Source organism: Onychostruthus taczanowskii, unplaced genomic scaffold (genome assembly GCF_017590055.1).
Source record: "Onychostruthus taczanowskii isolate IOZ18803 unplaced genomic scaffold, ASM1759005v1 scaffold21, whole genome shotgun sequence".
NCBI classification, from domain to species: Eukaryota; Metazoa; Chordata; class Aves; order Passeriformes; family Passeridae; genus Onychostruthus; species Onychostruthus taczanowskii.
In genome coordinates, this window is record NW_024499351.1 from 8,702,866 (window position 1) to 8,716,830 (window position 13,965).

Consider the following 13,965-nt stretch of genomic DNA (forward strand, 5'->3'; position numbering starts at 1 on the left):
GAGCAGCCAGTCCCCGGCGGTGTCCCTGCTCCCGCCGCCCCGGAGCTGCTCCCGGGAGTGTGCTCGGGGCTTTGTCTGCTCCGCAGCTCTGTAATGGGAATGACAGGCTGTCTCCTCACATGCAGGGAGCTAATGGAATTCACTATACATTATAGATACATCGCTCTGGAAGAAAAAAAAAAAATCTTTACTCCACTCTCCTTACCAAAAGTGAACATGCAGTTGTCCAAGCCCTTCTCAATTATCTGCCCAGCCATAATATTTATTTGTGTTTCACCAAAGAGACAGATCCTCCAGCTCCCTACTCCTTTGGTTATTTCAAACCTTAAAAATGCTTTGGTACCTTTGGTCTAGCAACCGAGGGGAGGCATCCATACACCAGCACTTCTGTGTCTGCTGCTATATTCACCACTTTAGCGAACGCCTCCCTCTCTGCTTCAACCTTCCCACCTTTGTGGGTGCATTGTCTGTTGTCTGATCTTTTTCGCCGTTGTTCTGCTTTGCCACACACTCTCTGTTCTACAAATAAAATACTGAGTGATCCTAGATGATGGCAGATCATCTCCCTGCTGCACGCCTTGCCTGAACAGGAGTTGAGACAGTCCCAAAACTGTAGACAGGTCATTCAGTGCACAAGCAGCTTTCCCCCAGCTTATAGCAAGAAAGAGCAGTTGGTGGGGCATGTTAATTAAAAGGATATGCCAAACTAAAATCACTACTGTCTGCAGTATTTGATTCATTCTTCCAAAATTACTATAATAAAACTACTGGGTTGTTTTTTGTTTGTTTGTTTATGCCTCATAAAGTTATTTCCAGTTGCCCCAGTAACGTGTATTTATTTTCTTAAATGACAGAGTGGAGTGGGGTTTTTTAATGACAGAACAGTACACAGTATACAGTTTTCTTACTGTATAGAATACCGAATGTTATCGCATATAAAATAACATACAAACATATAGCAACTACTCATGACCTAGACCATTATTAGACAGACAGCCTATTAGTGCTGAAAAAAAATGCAGAGATGTACATCAAATATTTTTCTGTGTTTTGTAATGATGATGTACTTCTATTATGAAAATATTATCAAGGATGTTCCAGCTCACTCATGAGAGGAGGAATATTTCTTTTGTAGATGTAACTGTCCTTTAAAAAAATCTCTTATTTACTGATACAAAGTTTTAACAGATTTTGTAATACCAAAGAAATTCCAGAAGCTTCAAGCACTGTTAACAGTTATTTAACTAACAAAACCCTTTTCAGATCCAAATCAGCTTCAGCAATGTTAATTGTCGCGAACACCACAGTGCTCAGACACCAAGCCGCGTTGATTTCCAAACACATTTTTGCATCCCAAAACCCCAGGCGGATCTGGAAGCGAGCACATTCCTCGGTTTTTATTCCCACAGGCCGCCTCCAGACGAACCGAGCCCAGGCCCGCTCCCGGCCCCGCCCCCGCGGCCGGCGCCGGGCTGGGTGGGGCCCGCGCAGGCGCACTGCGCCGGGGGCCGGCCGCGCGACCGCTTCACTGACGTCAAAACAAGTCGCGACGGCGGCGGCGGTTGCTGCGGAGCCGCTCCCGGTATCCCGCCTATCCCGGTGTCCCGCCCGTCCCGGACCGACCGGCGGTGAGAGCCCTGCGGCGGGGCCGCCTCTGCCCCCGCGGGGTGCCCGGGGCACGGTCGGGGGCAGCGCCCGCACGTGGCCCGCGGTTGCGGCGCGGCCCCAGCCCGGCCCTGCCCGCGGGGGCTCTCGGGGCGCTGTGGCGGGCACGGGAGGGACGGACGGACGGAGGGAAAGGGATGTCTCCGGCGTCCCGGGGGGGGATGAGTGCTGTATTTTCTAATCCCAGTACCGCTCTCTTCAGCGGACGTAACGCGAAACTTAAAAGGCGCTTCTCGGTTCTGCGTGCGGGAGAAACCAGTTCAAGTTTGGCGCGGGAGGGGGGCACGGAGCAACTCCCTCTGCTTTCTAGTAATTGTGCCTTGGTAACCATTAGTAACCAAGTGATGCGATATCACTTAGCTCAGACGGGCTTCATCTCAGCCTACTGACCAGTTTTTTTTATTGCTTGCCTAGATCTTCTTGGACATCCATCAAATTTCACTTTTCAAATCATGGAGGGAGAACAGATTATGGAGGGACAGCCACAGGTATTACAAGAAACGTTTTATGTGCATTATGTTTCACGTGTAAAAGGAGAATTTTAGCTTTACTAACTATGTGTTATTTTACAGGTTCCAGAAAATCCTCATTCAGAATACGGCCTCACTGAAAATGTAGAGGTAACAAAGATTTTGTTGCAGTGGAAGTCACATTTGTGATTTGGGGAAAGAAGTTATCTTCTGAGTCTAACTTCAGAAAATGTAATATTCTCAATGGAGCTAAGCAATACCTGTCCCTGGCAGAAATGGCTGTAAATATATTTTCTGTTGTGCTACTTCCATTGTTCTAAATGGTAGTGAAGTAGCTAATGAGGCTTTTAATTAGTTGGGGTTTTTTTTAAGTATATTATGATTATTATCTGTTCTATTGCTATCTGTGAGAGATATAGATATATATTATGGCACAAAAAACCCCATCCACATTAGGCTCAACCTATGCTGAGCAGACTGGGAGAATCACTTCCTAACTCTATGGCATTTAATTCTTATTAGAGAAAAGTCTTCAGTCTCCTTTTGTTATAACTTCCTACTCTGTGCTAAGCTTTTGCAGAAGCTATTTTAGAACATCTGGGACTCATCTCTCTGATAACTGCTTGTGTCTATGCCTCAGCTTCCATGGTTCCTACAGAGCCATAACACATTGGTCCCGTGCCAGTAGATTCATGTACATTGCACTGGATACATTTGGTTTACTGGCAGTGGGAGGGTATCACTTTTTAACTACAGTTAATGGTGTAAGATGATTCAGCACTTTTTGATCAAAAAGTACCTGGAAGTATTTTGCATATGTTTTCTTTAAAGTGTCCATTATACTTGAGTAGAGCACAGTCACAAAGCACTTTACTTCAGCAGAGTCCCCTTTGTCAGGCTTCACCTGAATTCCATGTGCTTTTAGCATTTTGTGTTAGAAGTACATGTGTATAGGAACTATCCAGCTGAAACTCTTGTTGGTAGTCATTCCTGTCTTAGTGGTGTAGAGTTCAAATTAGTGAATGCAAAAGCAGAAATAAAAATTACTGGGATTGGATGTCTTCTCTTGTAAAAAACTTACAACTTCTAAACTTTGTTTCCCAAAAATACAGGAATTTAACAGAAGGTTCCTCTGGGTTAGGTTTTTGTGCAAGGAAAAATATGCACTTAAATATTCTTAAAAGATGTAAAGAAATTTTTGCCATCGAATTGCAGAGGCAGGTACTTTGCACACGCACTTTAAAGTAGATGTGGCTGCTATTACCAGTGTTCATTCACTTTTTTTTTTTTTTTTTTTTTTTTTTTTTTTTGTACTTCAGAGGATAGTAGAAAATGAGAAACTAAATGCTGAGAAAACATCAAAGCAGAAGGTGGATCTTCAGTCATTACCCACACGTGCCTACTTGGATCAGACAGTTGTACCTATCTTGCTACAGGGACTTGCTGTTCTTGCAAAAGAGAGGTAAGATGCTTCTGTGTCCCTTCTGTTCCTAGGAAAATGCAGGTCTCAAACTTGAGCAGTGCAGCACCTTTCAGGCCTCGCACACCAAATATGGTTCTGCTCTTTGTAAGATCCTCATTATAACAAGATTATGAACTCATGAGTTGCTGTGGTTGACCATGCAGGATGGATTCCTCACTTAGGCACACACGGCATGACAGGAGTTTTTTATTGAATTCATGATCTCCCAATGAGGTACACTACTGTGAAAGTTTTAGAGGGAAAAATGGGAGGGGTTTTGTTATTACTTTTATCACATAATTCACCTCAAAGAAACAAGGCAAGAGGATGTTCCAGTTCTGAAGATTTTTGTAGTGTGGAATTATAAACAGTGCTGCTTGACTTTTAAGAGAAGGAAAGACAAATCAGGCATGATATGCATCTTTGTCAGAGATTAAAATACTTTCTAAGGGATATGGCTGAGCCTGCACTGTCAACAGAGTAAGAAGCATCTTCTTCTAAGAGGATGGTTTATCCTCTGGGTAAAGATTATGCTGTTGAGATGCCCCACCTCTCTTTACCAGTCAGTGTAGAAAGTTACCCTTCAATAAAAGCAAACAGATGTTCATCTTAACAAAACTAATTTCTGGCCTTCAAATCGTACTGCATGTAACCATCTGTCAAATTGAAATAATACAATCAAAAGCTGGTATAAGTGACCATAATTGCATCATGGCACCTGCAGTCAGAAAAACCATCAACAGTGTATGACCTTCAGAAGGAGTTGGGAATTTAAAATGCAGTGTACAGACAGCTAATTAAGCAAAATTAGGCACCTAGGAAGGTCCACCAATGTGCACACCTGAGGGATGTGCAGATCTTCAGCTGACATCTGTGGGAGTTCTGCTGCAGACTCAATGTAAAACACAGCTGCTCAAGGTTAATACCCCACCCTTACACTCTGAATACCTGTGTGACAGGCAAACTTTTTCCTTCCCTTCCCTTTCCCTTCCCTTTCTCTTTCCCTTCCCCTTGCCTTGCCTTGTCTTGCCTGTTCTCCATCTTCTTTGTGGGGGCAAAAACTAATTTCTGGCCTTTTGATGTGTCCTCACTAGTGGCAAATCGTACTGCATGTAACCATCTGTCAAATTGAAATAATACAATCAAAAGCTGGTATAAATGACCATAATTGCATCATGGCACCTGCAGTCAGAAAAACCATCAACAGTGTATGACCTTCAGAAGGAGTTGGGAATTTAAAATGCAGTGTACAGACAGCTAATTAAGCAAAATTAGGCACCTAGGAAGGTCCACCAATGTGCACCTGAGGGATGTGCAGATCTTCAGCTGACATCTGTGGGAGTTCTGCTGCAGACTCAATGTAAAACACAGCTGCTCAAGGTTAATACCCCACCCTTACACTCTGAATACCTGTGTGACAGGCAAATTTTTCCTTCCCTTTCTCTTTCCCTTCCCCTTGCCTTGCCTTGTCTTGCCTGTTCTCCATCTTCTTTGCGGGGGCTCATCACAGCAGTGAAATTGGATCATTGATAGGAGGAGTTGGGGAAAACATACAGGTAAAAATCTGAATAGTATGAACCTGCCAGGGCAGACTGTCTGTTCAGCTGAGCATAATAAACCCTCAGGAGTGAGAAAGCTGAACTATCAGCTCTGCTGTATAATCTACTGCTTAAAATTGAATGGGAAAATAACTAGTGGAAAAGAACGAAGTTATTTTTCAAAGGAATGTAGAAATGTTCAGGGAACAGCCCAATACATCTGATGATCATACCTGGAATTCAGTAGAAATTACCATCCAGGATAGTGAGCATATGAATAAAGGACATATATGGGAGAGTGGGAGGACAATTTTTGTTTAAGTGTCTTGGAGTTTATTGAAGGAGTCAGCAAGCATGCATAAAGAGGAATGCAGATTATGTAGTCTGTCTGTTTAAATTTCCAAAAAGTTTTTCACATAGTTATTCACTAACAGCTTTTAAAGAGGGTTAGTTGCTGTTGGGATTAAAGGAAACACCTTCATATGGATGAGGAACTGATGGGAAGATATGAGACAGAGGGTAGAAGTAAATGTTGAATTTTCATGGTGAAACAAGCTCAACACTAGAATCACGGAAAAGATCACTTATAACAATTTGAAGAAGTGGCTGAAAAGTTGTTAATGAGACTGAGTTTTACAGACTAGATTAGGGAGTTTTGTGTTTCAGTTTCTGTTTGTTTTTTAAGTTGATCAATTGTAAATAATTGCACAGGAACGTCATAAAACTGAAGACTGCCATGAAAAATTTAAACTGACAGAAAATGACATTGAATCCAAATAAACATAAAATTGTGGACCTCAGAGAGTGATTAAAAACAATACTGACAAAATGTTAGATTCTGAGCTGAAAATTACCCTTGTGGAAAAATGTTAAACTGTTACATGTATATGTCAATGCACTGCTTTAATCAAAAATAAATTCTGAAAGGTAGGACTTAGAAACTGAAGGGGTAAAACCAACTTAAAAGGGTAAAAAGCAAGCATAATATCACTATTTAAATTTGTGATATTCCTGTATTTTTAATATTATGTATAATTCCCCTGTATTCTGGTAGAACATGAAAAAGTGAGAGTGACAAGGTAGTCATAAGTATGGAATGCTGTCTGTATATGGAATGACTGAATAGATGATATCTAGAAAAGAGGCTTCTGTGGACGAACATATTAGGAGCCTGTTAAATCACAACAGCACGGAGATGACATATTGGGATGGATTGTTTATTATCTCTTCTGATCCAGTAATCAAATTAAACAAAGCAGGTAGCAAATTCCTAGCGAACAGAAGGGCTGATCCTTCACAGGTCACATAATTACATAATTAAGCTATTTTTTTGCTTTCAGTTGAGGACATTAACATTTTATTTGTGCTCCAAAGGCAACTGGTCAAAGCTGTAGAGGAATCCACCCAGGACTATTAAGGGTGCTAGCTCAGGAATTGGTACATGCTTGGAAGCCAAAAGGATGGTTGAGAAGTATCTCTGCATATTTTTTTGTTGTTGTTGTTTTTGTGCTCTTTATAGGCATATTTGCTCACTGCCAGACCTTTGGTTTGACCTACTGTGGAATAAGTATGTCATTTATTCTGTGGACAGAATCCAGATTAGCAGGATTCACATGGTATAGCCGGAGGAGTTATTTTTAAAAAAAACTACAGACCAAGGCCAGTGATCAAAAGTGTTTATTATTGACTACTTGCAAGTTACAGTACTTCTCAGACTTGAAGATTTGTTGTGCTTCAGTTGCCAGAAACCATGAAATAACTCTTAATACACTAAGCTACACAATAACCACTCAAAAAAAAAAAAAAAAAAAGCAGATTCAGTTTTACTTTAAATAGCATAAGTTAAAGAAATAGGCAAATTCATGTCATATCCAAGGATGTACATACAGTATTTATGCTTACAGCTTGTGGTTTTAGGTATGTAAGTATGTAACTGTTCTAGCAATTTAGTAACATTGAACCCACAGTGACTAAGACCCCTTTTTAAAAACTTCCTAATTAGACATAAACGGGAAATTTACAGAGTCACTCTAGGTCATTGGTCATCCCTAAATCAATGCTTAGAAGTGTTTGGGAGGAGCTCTGTTGCTTTTAAGGGAAGGTGATTGGTCCTTCATCTACCTAATTTCATATAATAAAAAATAATTGCTTTTGATTTACTTTTTTTCTTTGCAGACCGCCCAATCCCATTGAATTTCTAGCAGCATATCTTTTAAAAAACAAGTCACAATTTGAGGACCGAAATTAACTCCATAAAAATGAGGACAGTTTGGCTGCTAGACTGAAATGCTTATTTGCCGCAATTTGTTCTCTGCTGTAAAAATCCTTTAGCCACGTTGTTGTCTTTCTTAACTGCACAATTTGCTTTATCTTTTGAGTTTATTTAATAAAGAACACTTTACATATAATTGTTCTCTTGTTTTAAACTAGCTATTAAGAGACTTTCAAAATAAAGTACTGAAACTGCACTACGGGATGAAAGTCTGAATAATTCCATGGGGCTCTGTCCTCCGAATGCGTGACATAAAGGGGAACAAATCATTACAAGAATCACATGGCTGATAATTTATATAGCTTAATTGGGGTTTATATAGCACCCTCCAGTGCAACATGCCTAAACAGAAAGCAAACAAATGCAGAACAATTAAAATTTATTTATTAAGTAGAGAGAACTTGCTTCAGAACACCAGGAAATGGGTTAGTTAAAACAAACAATGAGATCCAGCAGCTGAACAGATCACCTAGAGACAGCATCCAGTGTCTCATAGTTACATTAATGAGGTGTGCTGTTCAGCATTTGTCATTGATCTCCTAGGACTGGATTCAGTGTACTGGATTCAGCTGAAACACAGAGTGAATTTGGAAGTGATGTAATAAGGGTTCTGTAATTCAGGTCTCTGTACTGCTACCCTTAGTTGAATTCTCTAAAAACTTGCAGGGACTGAGGTCTTGCTGTTAGTCTTAGTAGGAAGGTTCTCACTATTTTACATACATCTTAGGATCCTAAAACAGAAACATTGAATTAGTGCAGTCCAAGAGCAGTAAGAGTAGGGAAGAAAAATTGAAAGAAGCCTGCAAACCCCAAATCAAGTGTAAAAGCTGTCTTTTGGAAAATTACCAAAATTTGGAAGGAGATTACAAATTCTACTGCATTGTGGTGAACACAGTCTCCATCAAACAGTGACACTACTAAAAAGATACTGAAAGGATTTTAACAACAGTGTTTTGACTTTCTGGAATGACTAATAACATTTAAGTGAAGACAAGGAAACACCATAAGGACTTGGTACTACTATTTTTATTGCTAAAATGGCATTCCAACATTTCATAAGAAACAACTTTGCAAGACTGTAAGAACTGTTAAATGCAAAGGAAATCTATGCTGCTCCCCACCTTCTGTGTTGAGAATTTGTGCAAGACCAAACAAAAAGAAGCAGTTTCACTTTTAATCCTCCCCAAACAGACAATTTTCTTAGATTTTTGTACCTGAATTCAGAATAAAATCAGATTTCTTACCTGACAGTAATACCTGTCAAGCAGCTGCACAAAACTTGAAACACTCTGGCTTTCTGCACAGCTCTTGCATCAACCTGGAATCTCAAAGCATCAGTCCCAGTACTAAGGGAAGCTGTCCCTGCCAGCAGTGTGCCATCCACTCAGCTGCTGGTGTCACTGGTATGTGGTGTCATCTGCTATTACTTTCCCATCTAGACTAGATCTTTAATTCAAGAGAATGAAAAAGCCATTCTAACACCACACAGTGATGGTGTTAGAACATTTACTACGGCAGCTTTTCTGGTCTGCCTCTTCTAAGAAATAAATTGTAATGTGACTTGCAGCAGTGAATTTACCACTCTTAAGAATTATATCTTAGTGATTCCTTTGAAGGTATGACAAGTCAACAAGGTAAATACAACCATTTTCCTTTACTTGTTAAATTGGCTTCACCCATTGAGATCTTCTGCTTAGAAGATACTCTGTAACAGGAATAAGTAGCAAGTTAATACCTGAATTATCTAGTTCTCAGTTACAAAAGTAATGATAAAGTCTAAATTTTAAAATCATTTACTTGTTTTAATCTCTTCACTACAAAACAATGAAAATTCTTTGAAGAGACTTGACAGATGCTTGCTATCCCAATTTAATCTAGAAAGTGGTACTGTTTTTCCACAGGAAATAACAGTTCTGAAAGCTTCAAGATAAATTGTATTTAATTTTGAAATACAAATACATTTAGAGTAAAAGCTTGAAGAAGTACTTTAAAATGGCAACTTTAGATATATGACACTATGACACACCACTGCTAAGTAGCTGAAAGCCATTATATCTTTTTTAAAAATTATTTTTGTAGTGTTCAGTACCCCAGATAACTGCGTATATGCTCCAAATGGCAGTAAAATTGAGTCAAAAATAAAATGGAATACGTAGTTTACTTGACAACATGCCTTTCAAGACTACTATTTTAGATCTCCAATATCCAGAAGTTACTATTCAGTAACTGTGAAAGAATTATGTATGTGTCATGTATAGTATTTTGAAGTGTGCCTTTTTAACTGCTTCTACTGGGAACATTGTCATTTATCTGGAAGGGAACAATGACAGAAGAAAGGATTTCCCACTAAAAGCAATTCTGATCAAAGAATTTTACATTCTTCTACTCTGAAGCCTGTTACCACCTAAAATTACAGTTTGCCTTGCCATGCCAAATCCTTTTTTTTTTTTTTTCTCCTCTGATTTATCAAGGACTTTCTCCAAAATCAGTACATGTCTTTGAGCAATCCATTTTATTTTCTGAGGCACTGTCACCATTATAAAAGCAGTCTGATCAAAAGAACTTTTCTCTCCATATCAGACTTTATAGAAATAAAAGACCTGCTTTCAAACAAGTGAAAAATCTGAAAAATTCTGGAAGATACAAGCAGTTGAAACCCGTAGGTTGGAAAGGAAACATAAGAAAAATTCCTATGCCTACCACGCTTTAAAGAGTGGAGGTTTTGATATATTCTTATCATTGTACTAATTACATAACAAATTATTCTCAGCCAAGGCTTAGCTTGTGTTCCCTATGCCATTTCATAGTCAGGATTCATTTTAAGAGTGACTACATAGCCTAGATCACAGAAATACAGAATGCCAGCTGCTACAGAAAGAGGCATTTTACCATGATGAAAAGTCTGTCAGCACTGTTTCTACCAATGTTCCCATTCAAATACAGTTTTAAGCAAGGACTTCAAATGTAAATGTACCATGAATAATTATGGGGCAGTTTACATCAGTGCTAGTGCAACACTGACTAGGAATGTGTCATATTCCTATTCCAGAAGAGAGCTTTTAGCTTTCTAGAAGTTTGCTTTGCAATTGTGTGTAACAAACCCGTTTTCCAAGAGGAGCCTAAATTGATAAAAGATTGGTGGGTGGTTGAGAAGTATTTACAAGATGGATAATTATGCACTGACATTATCTCAGATGCTCTTATGTTGCACAGGAAGTAGAGATATTCCCCTTGTAAGGACTGTGAAGCTGGGGGTGAGGCGGGGGTGCCTGCTTTTAACAGTAGAAGGAAGGACTGCTAGGGACAGCAGGTTCCTCAGATGCAGAACAAGAGTTTGTAAATAGAAAAACCTAAAGTAACAGTGAACAGCTTCCTGAGAAGGGAGGGGACAGGAAGCGGGCATTGTGAAAAACACATAGGAAAGAACCACGTGCAAGGGGACAATGAGAGCAAAAACCAAGAAAGCAACAGACCATGAAAGCTGGGCCAGCTGAAAACCTCCCATCCCAGCTGGTCACAGGGTGTTACTGAAGGAAAACACTGCATGCCAGGTAAGGAAGAAACTGCCAACAGACATGCATGTGCAGCAGAGGTCTGTGTTTTAAGGGTGTGCAAACTTGGGGGATTGTCCATGCATTGTATCAGAGAAAAAATGACTGGAATAACAGCTTGGAACTGTTAAGTGCTCCTGTTACTGTTCCCTGTACAAACAGTGCTTGGAAGAATTGTAGATGAAGCAGGAACATCTCCCAACCAAACCTGTGCTTGACATCATTCCACTGAAGGCTCAGCCTAGTTTCTCAGGTTTTGGCTACAACATTTCTATACTTCATGTCCTGAGCACCAGGAAGCCCAGCGCTGCCATCGGTGGGATGGACAGTTCCCTGTGGAAGGGGACCCATAAGGATCAAGTCCAACTCCTGGCCCTGCACAGGACATGCCAAGACTCACACCATGTGTCTGACAGCATTTTCCAAACACTTCTTGAAGAGCTGACTGCTTTTCTGTTTCTGCCTCTTCCTTTTACAGGTGGTACTGAGGGAGCACATCACCGGCCCTTACACAAACAGCTGAGGATCAGGAGAGGACAGTTACCAACAGGAACCCACAAATCACTAAACACTGCTCAGTGGTATTAGGACCACCTATGATAGGGCATAAATGAATATCCTACTGTCACCCTTAGCAGTGGAAATGCAGAAGTTCCTTTTGTGGCGTTATGGCTGACGAGCTTTGTCAGGAGCAAGCAAAACCTGGAGGATGTTCTTCAGCTTCCATGGGCTCTGGACTGACAGTGCTAATGGATAACAGAGAAGGGCAAAGATTCACCTGGCTGTCACAGTGTTTGGAGCACATGCCACAGTTTAAGGATTAGCAAAAAGCCTGTGCCTTCTGTGACCTGCTAACACTGAGCTGTAGTGTTCCTCTGCATCCACATGGATGCCATGTTGATATTAAACCCAGTATAAACTTTGTCTTAATCTAGGAGAGATAAAACTAGACACAAGGAAAGAAAGGGTAATGAGGAAAGCAAGGGAAAAGGAAGTTTAAAAAGAAGCATAAGGAGAAAAGGAATCCAGCCTGTTCTATAGCAACAAGAAGAGGGAATATATTTAAGGAATTTTAAAAGACAAGCTGAAGAGGAAAAAAATCACTACCAAAGAAAGGTAGTACACCCAGAAGAAAATACTTATGTTTTACTTACTAAACCATCTGGATTACTACCCAGAAGTTCTTATATTTTAATTTAATTGAAAGGGAAATGCTTAGAGAAAATGAAAGCTTTTCCTCTAAGTGATAGAAAATAATACCAGATAATTAAAAATTATGTTTTATAATAAAATGTTCCTCCTAGCAGCCTCTTCTAACTGTTGGTGATGGACTGTGGGACAATAACTTCAATATACCCTAATGTGACCATTTTTAAAGTATTTAATCACAACATGTATTTTTCTCCATGCAGTAAAATTTATCCTCTGCTGCATCTGTTAACTTTATTGAAGGACTAGTTTATTGAAGGATCACTCCAGGAACTACTCTTACTACTGTAGTTTATGTAAACGATTTGAGAGATACAGATGGGTATCACAACTACCAATATAGTTTTATGTTAAAACAGCCAGGTAGGGTATTTCTTCCGGTCTAGGTAGAAGTTATAATCTGCAGTAACCTTTTTGAAGCCACTGTTTGTAAAATAGGATACTGTAAGGATATGTAGTGCAGTGAAGGCTTCATAAAACATTAGACATTTGCTGGGATAATCGGAGCCCATTTCCTATTAGAAATATTATTAATTGGAGACCCCAGTCCTTACTGCCCCTCAGCTGCACTGGCAAGGCAGTGTCATGGGTGCAGAGGAGGATCCTCACTGATAAAAAGGAGACCAGCCAGCCATGCCTGCTGCATGAGCCTTTTTGATCTCCAAGACACTGCGAAAAATGCCTTTGTCCCCCCACTTCCTTTGTTTTACTGTAAAAAAATCAAAACTACAGAAAACCAAACAAACAAAACCAAAACCGTCCCCCAAACCTGTGTATTTTGCACGCATTATAACTGCCTGGAGGACTTTTCGAAGAATTAGATGACAAAGGGGGAGGAGGAGACTGTGTTTGCTGACCGGGCCCACACGTGCTCCCCCTCACAAAGGCCCTTAATGGCTGCAGCCCCTCATGGCTGCTGTTGTGGTTTCCTCTCTGCTGCTTGCATCTCTCACGTCAGCGGCTCAAATTGCTTTTTCCCTTCCCCCTTTTGTACCGGCCATTCTCCCCTTTTCAGTTCTGCCTCGTTAGCTATTTTGAGCCACGCTTGATGTCTCCATGGCAGCAGTCCATTCACCAGATAATAATGAAATAAAAATTAAAGGGGTGGGGAAGTATTAAGCTGAGAAGAACCGGAGACTTCCACACAGCTATACTCTCACGGCCTTCGCTCCTTGCCACGCTGCCACGGGCGTCACGGCACGGGCAGCGAGGCGTAGGGAAGGATCCTAGTTCGGAAACACGGGGGGCCAGCGGAACAAAATTCACGTTCCCAAAGATGCCTTTGGGAAGCGGTGCTCCTCCGTCCCTCGAGCCCCTCAGCATCCCAGCTGCTCCCAGCGGCCGTGCTGCGAAGCGGCGGGGGCAGCGAGGAAGGGGAGAGCGGGGAAGGGGCGCTGCCGCGGGTGCCCCCGGGGGTCTCCCGGCCCCCCCGCCCCGCTCCCCTCACCTGACCCGCGCCCGGAATCTGCCCCACCACCACGGAGACACGGCCCGGCCAATCAGCGCGCACGGCACCCATCACCATGGCAACGGGCAGGCCAATCCGCGGCGGGCTCCCCCGCCTGGCCCCGCCCAGTACCCACTCCCCCGCGGGGCGGTGCTACACTTGTCAAAGCAGTGGGCGGGGCCGGCGGAGGGCAAGCGGCCAATCACGGTGAGGCTTTTGCTTTGGTGCCCAATGGGGGCGCGGCGCCCGCGCGGTCCTTAGTCCACGGGAGCCGAGCGGGGCCAAACCAGCTGCGGCCGCGGCCTCCTTCTCTCCTCTCCCCCCCACCCGCCGGCGCGGAGTTGGCGGCGG

General features: G+C 41.8%; 1 protein-coding gene across 2 annotated transcripts; it reads left to right on the forward strand.

The window, feature by feature from the left end:
* The first annotated feature begins 1,502 nt into the window (after positions 1-1,502).
* Positions 1,503-7,603, forward strand: DPY30 (dpy-30 histone methyltransferase complex regulatory subunit). Of its 2 annotated transcripts, none has more exons than XM_041404438.1 (5): positions 1,503-1,628; positions 2,080-2,153; positions 2,238-2,285; positions 3,455-3,597; positions 7,311-7,603. In XM_041404438.1, exons 2-5 carry the CDS (start codon positions 2,118-2,120, stop codon positions 7,381-7,383), a joined length of 300 nt encoding a protein of 99 aa, XP_041260372.1. In that variant the 5' UTR covers positions 1,503-1,628; positions 2,080-2,117; the 3' UTR covers positions 7,384-7,603. The 2 variants fall into 2 exon arrangements, with proteins under 2 accessions (XP_041260372.1, XP_041260374.1); XM_041404440.1 differs by lacking the exon at positions 1,503-1,628 and adding an exon at positions 1,818-1,988.
* The last annotated feature ends 6,362 nt before the right edge of the window (positions 7,604-13,965 follow it).

Excerpts from the sequence above, each read along its gene's own strand:
- DPY30 (XM_041404438.1), top strand. The coding sequence starts at position 2,118 with ATGGAGGGAGAACAGATTATGGAGGGACAGCCACAG. Across the intron at positions 2,286-3,454 it reads GCCTCACTGAAAATGTAGAG|AGGATAGTAGAAAATGAGAA; the intron begins GTAACAAAGATT and ends TTTGTACTTCAG. Across the intron at positions 3,598-7,310 it reads GCTGTTCTTGCAAAAGAGAG|ACCGCCCAATCCCATTGAAT; the intron begins GTAAGATGCTTC and ends TTTTCTTTGCAG.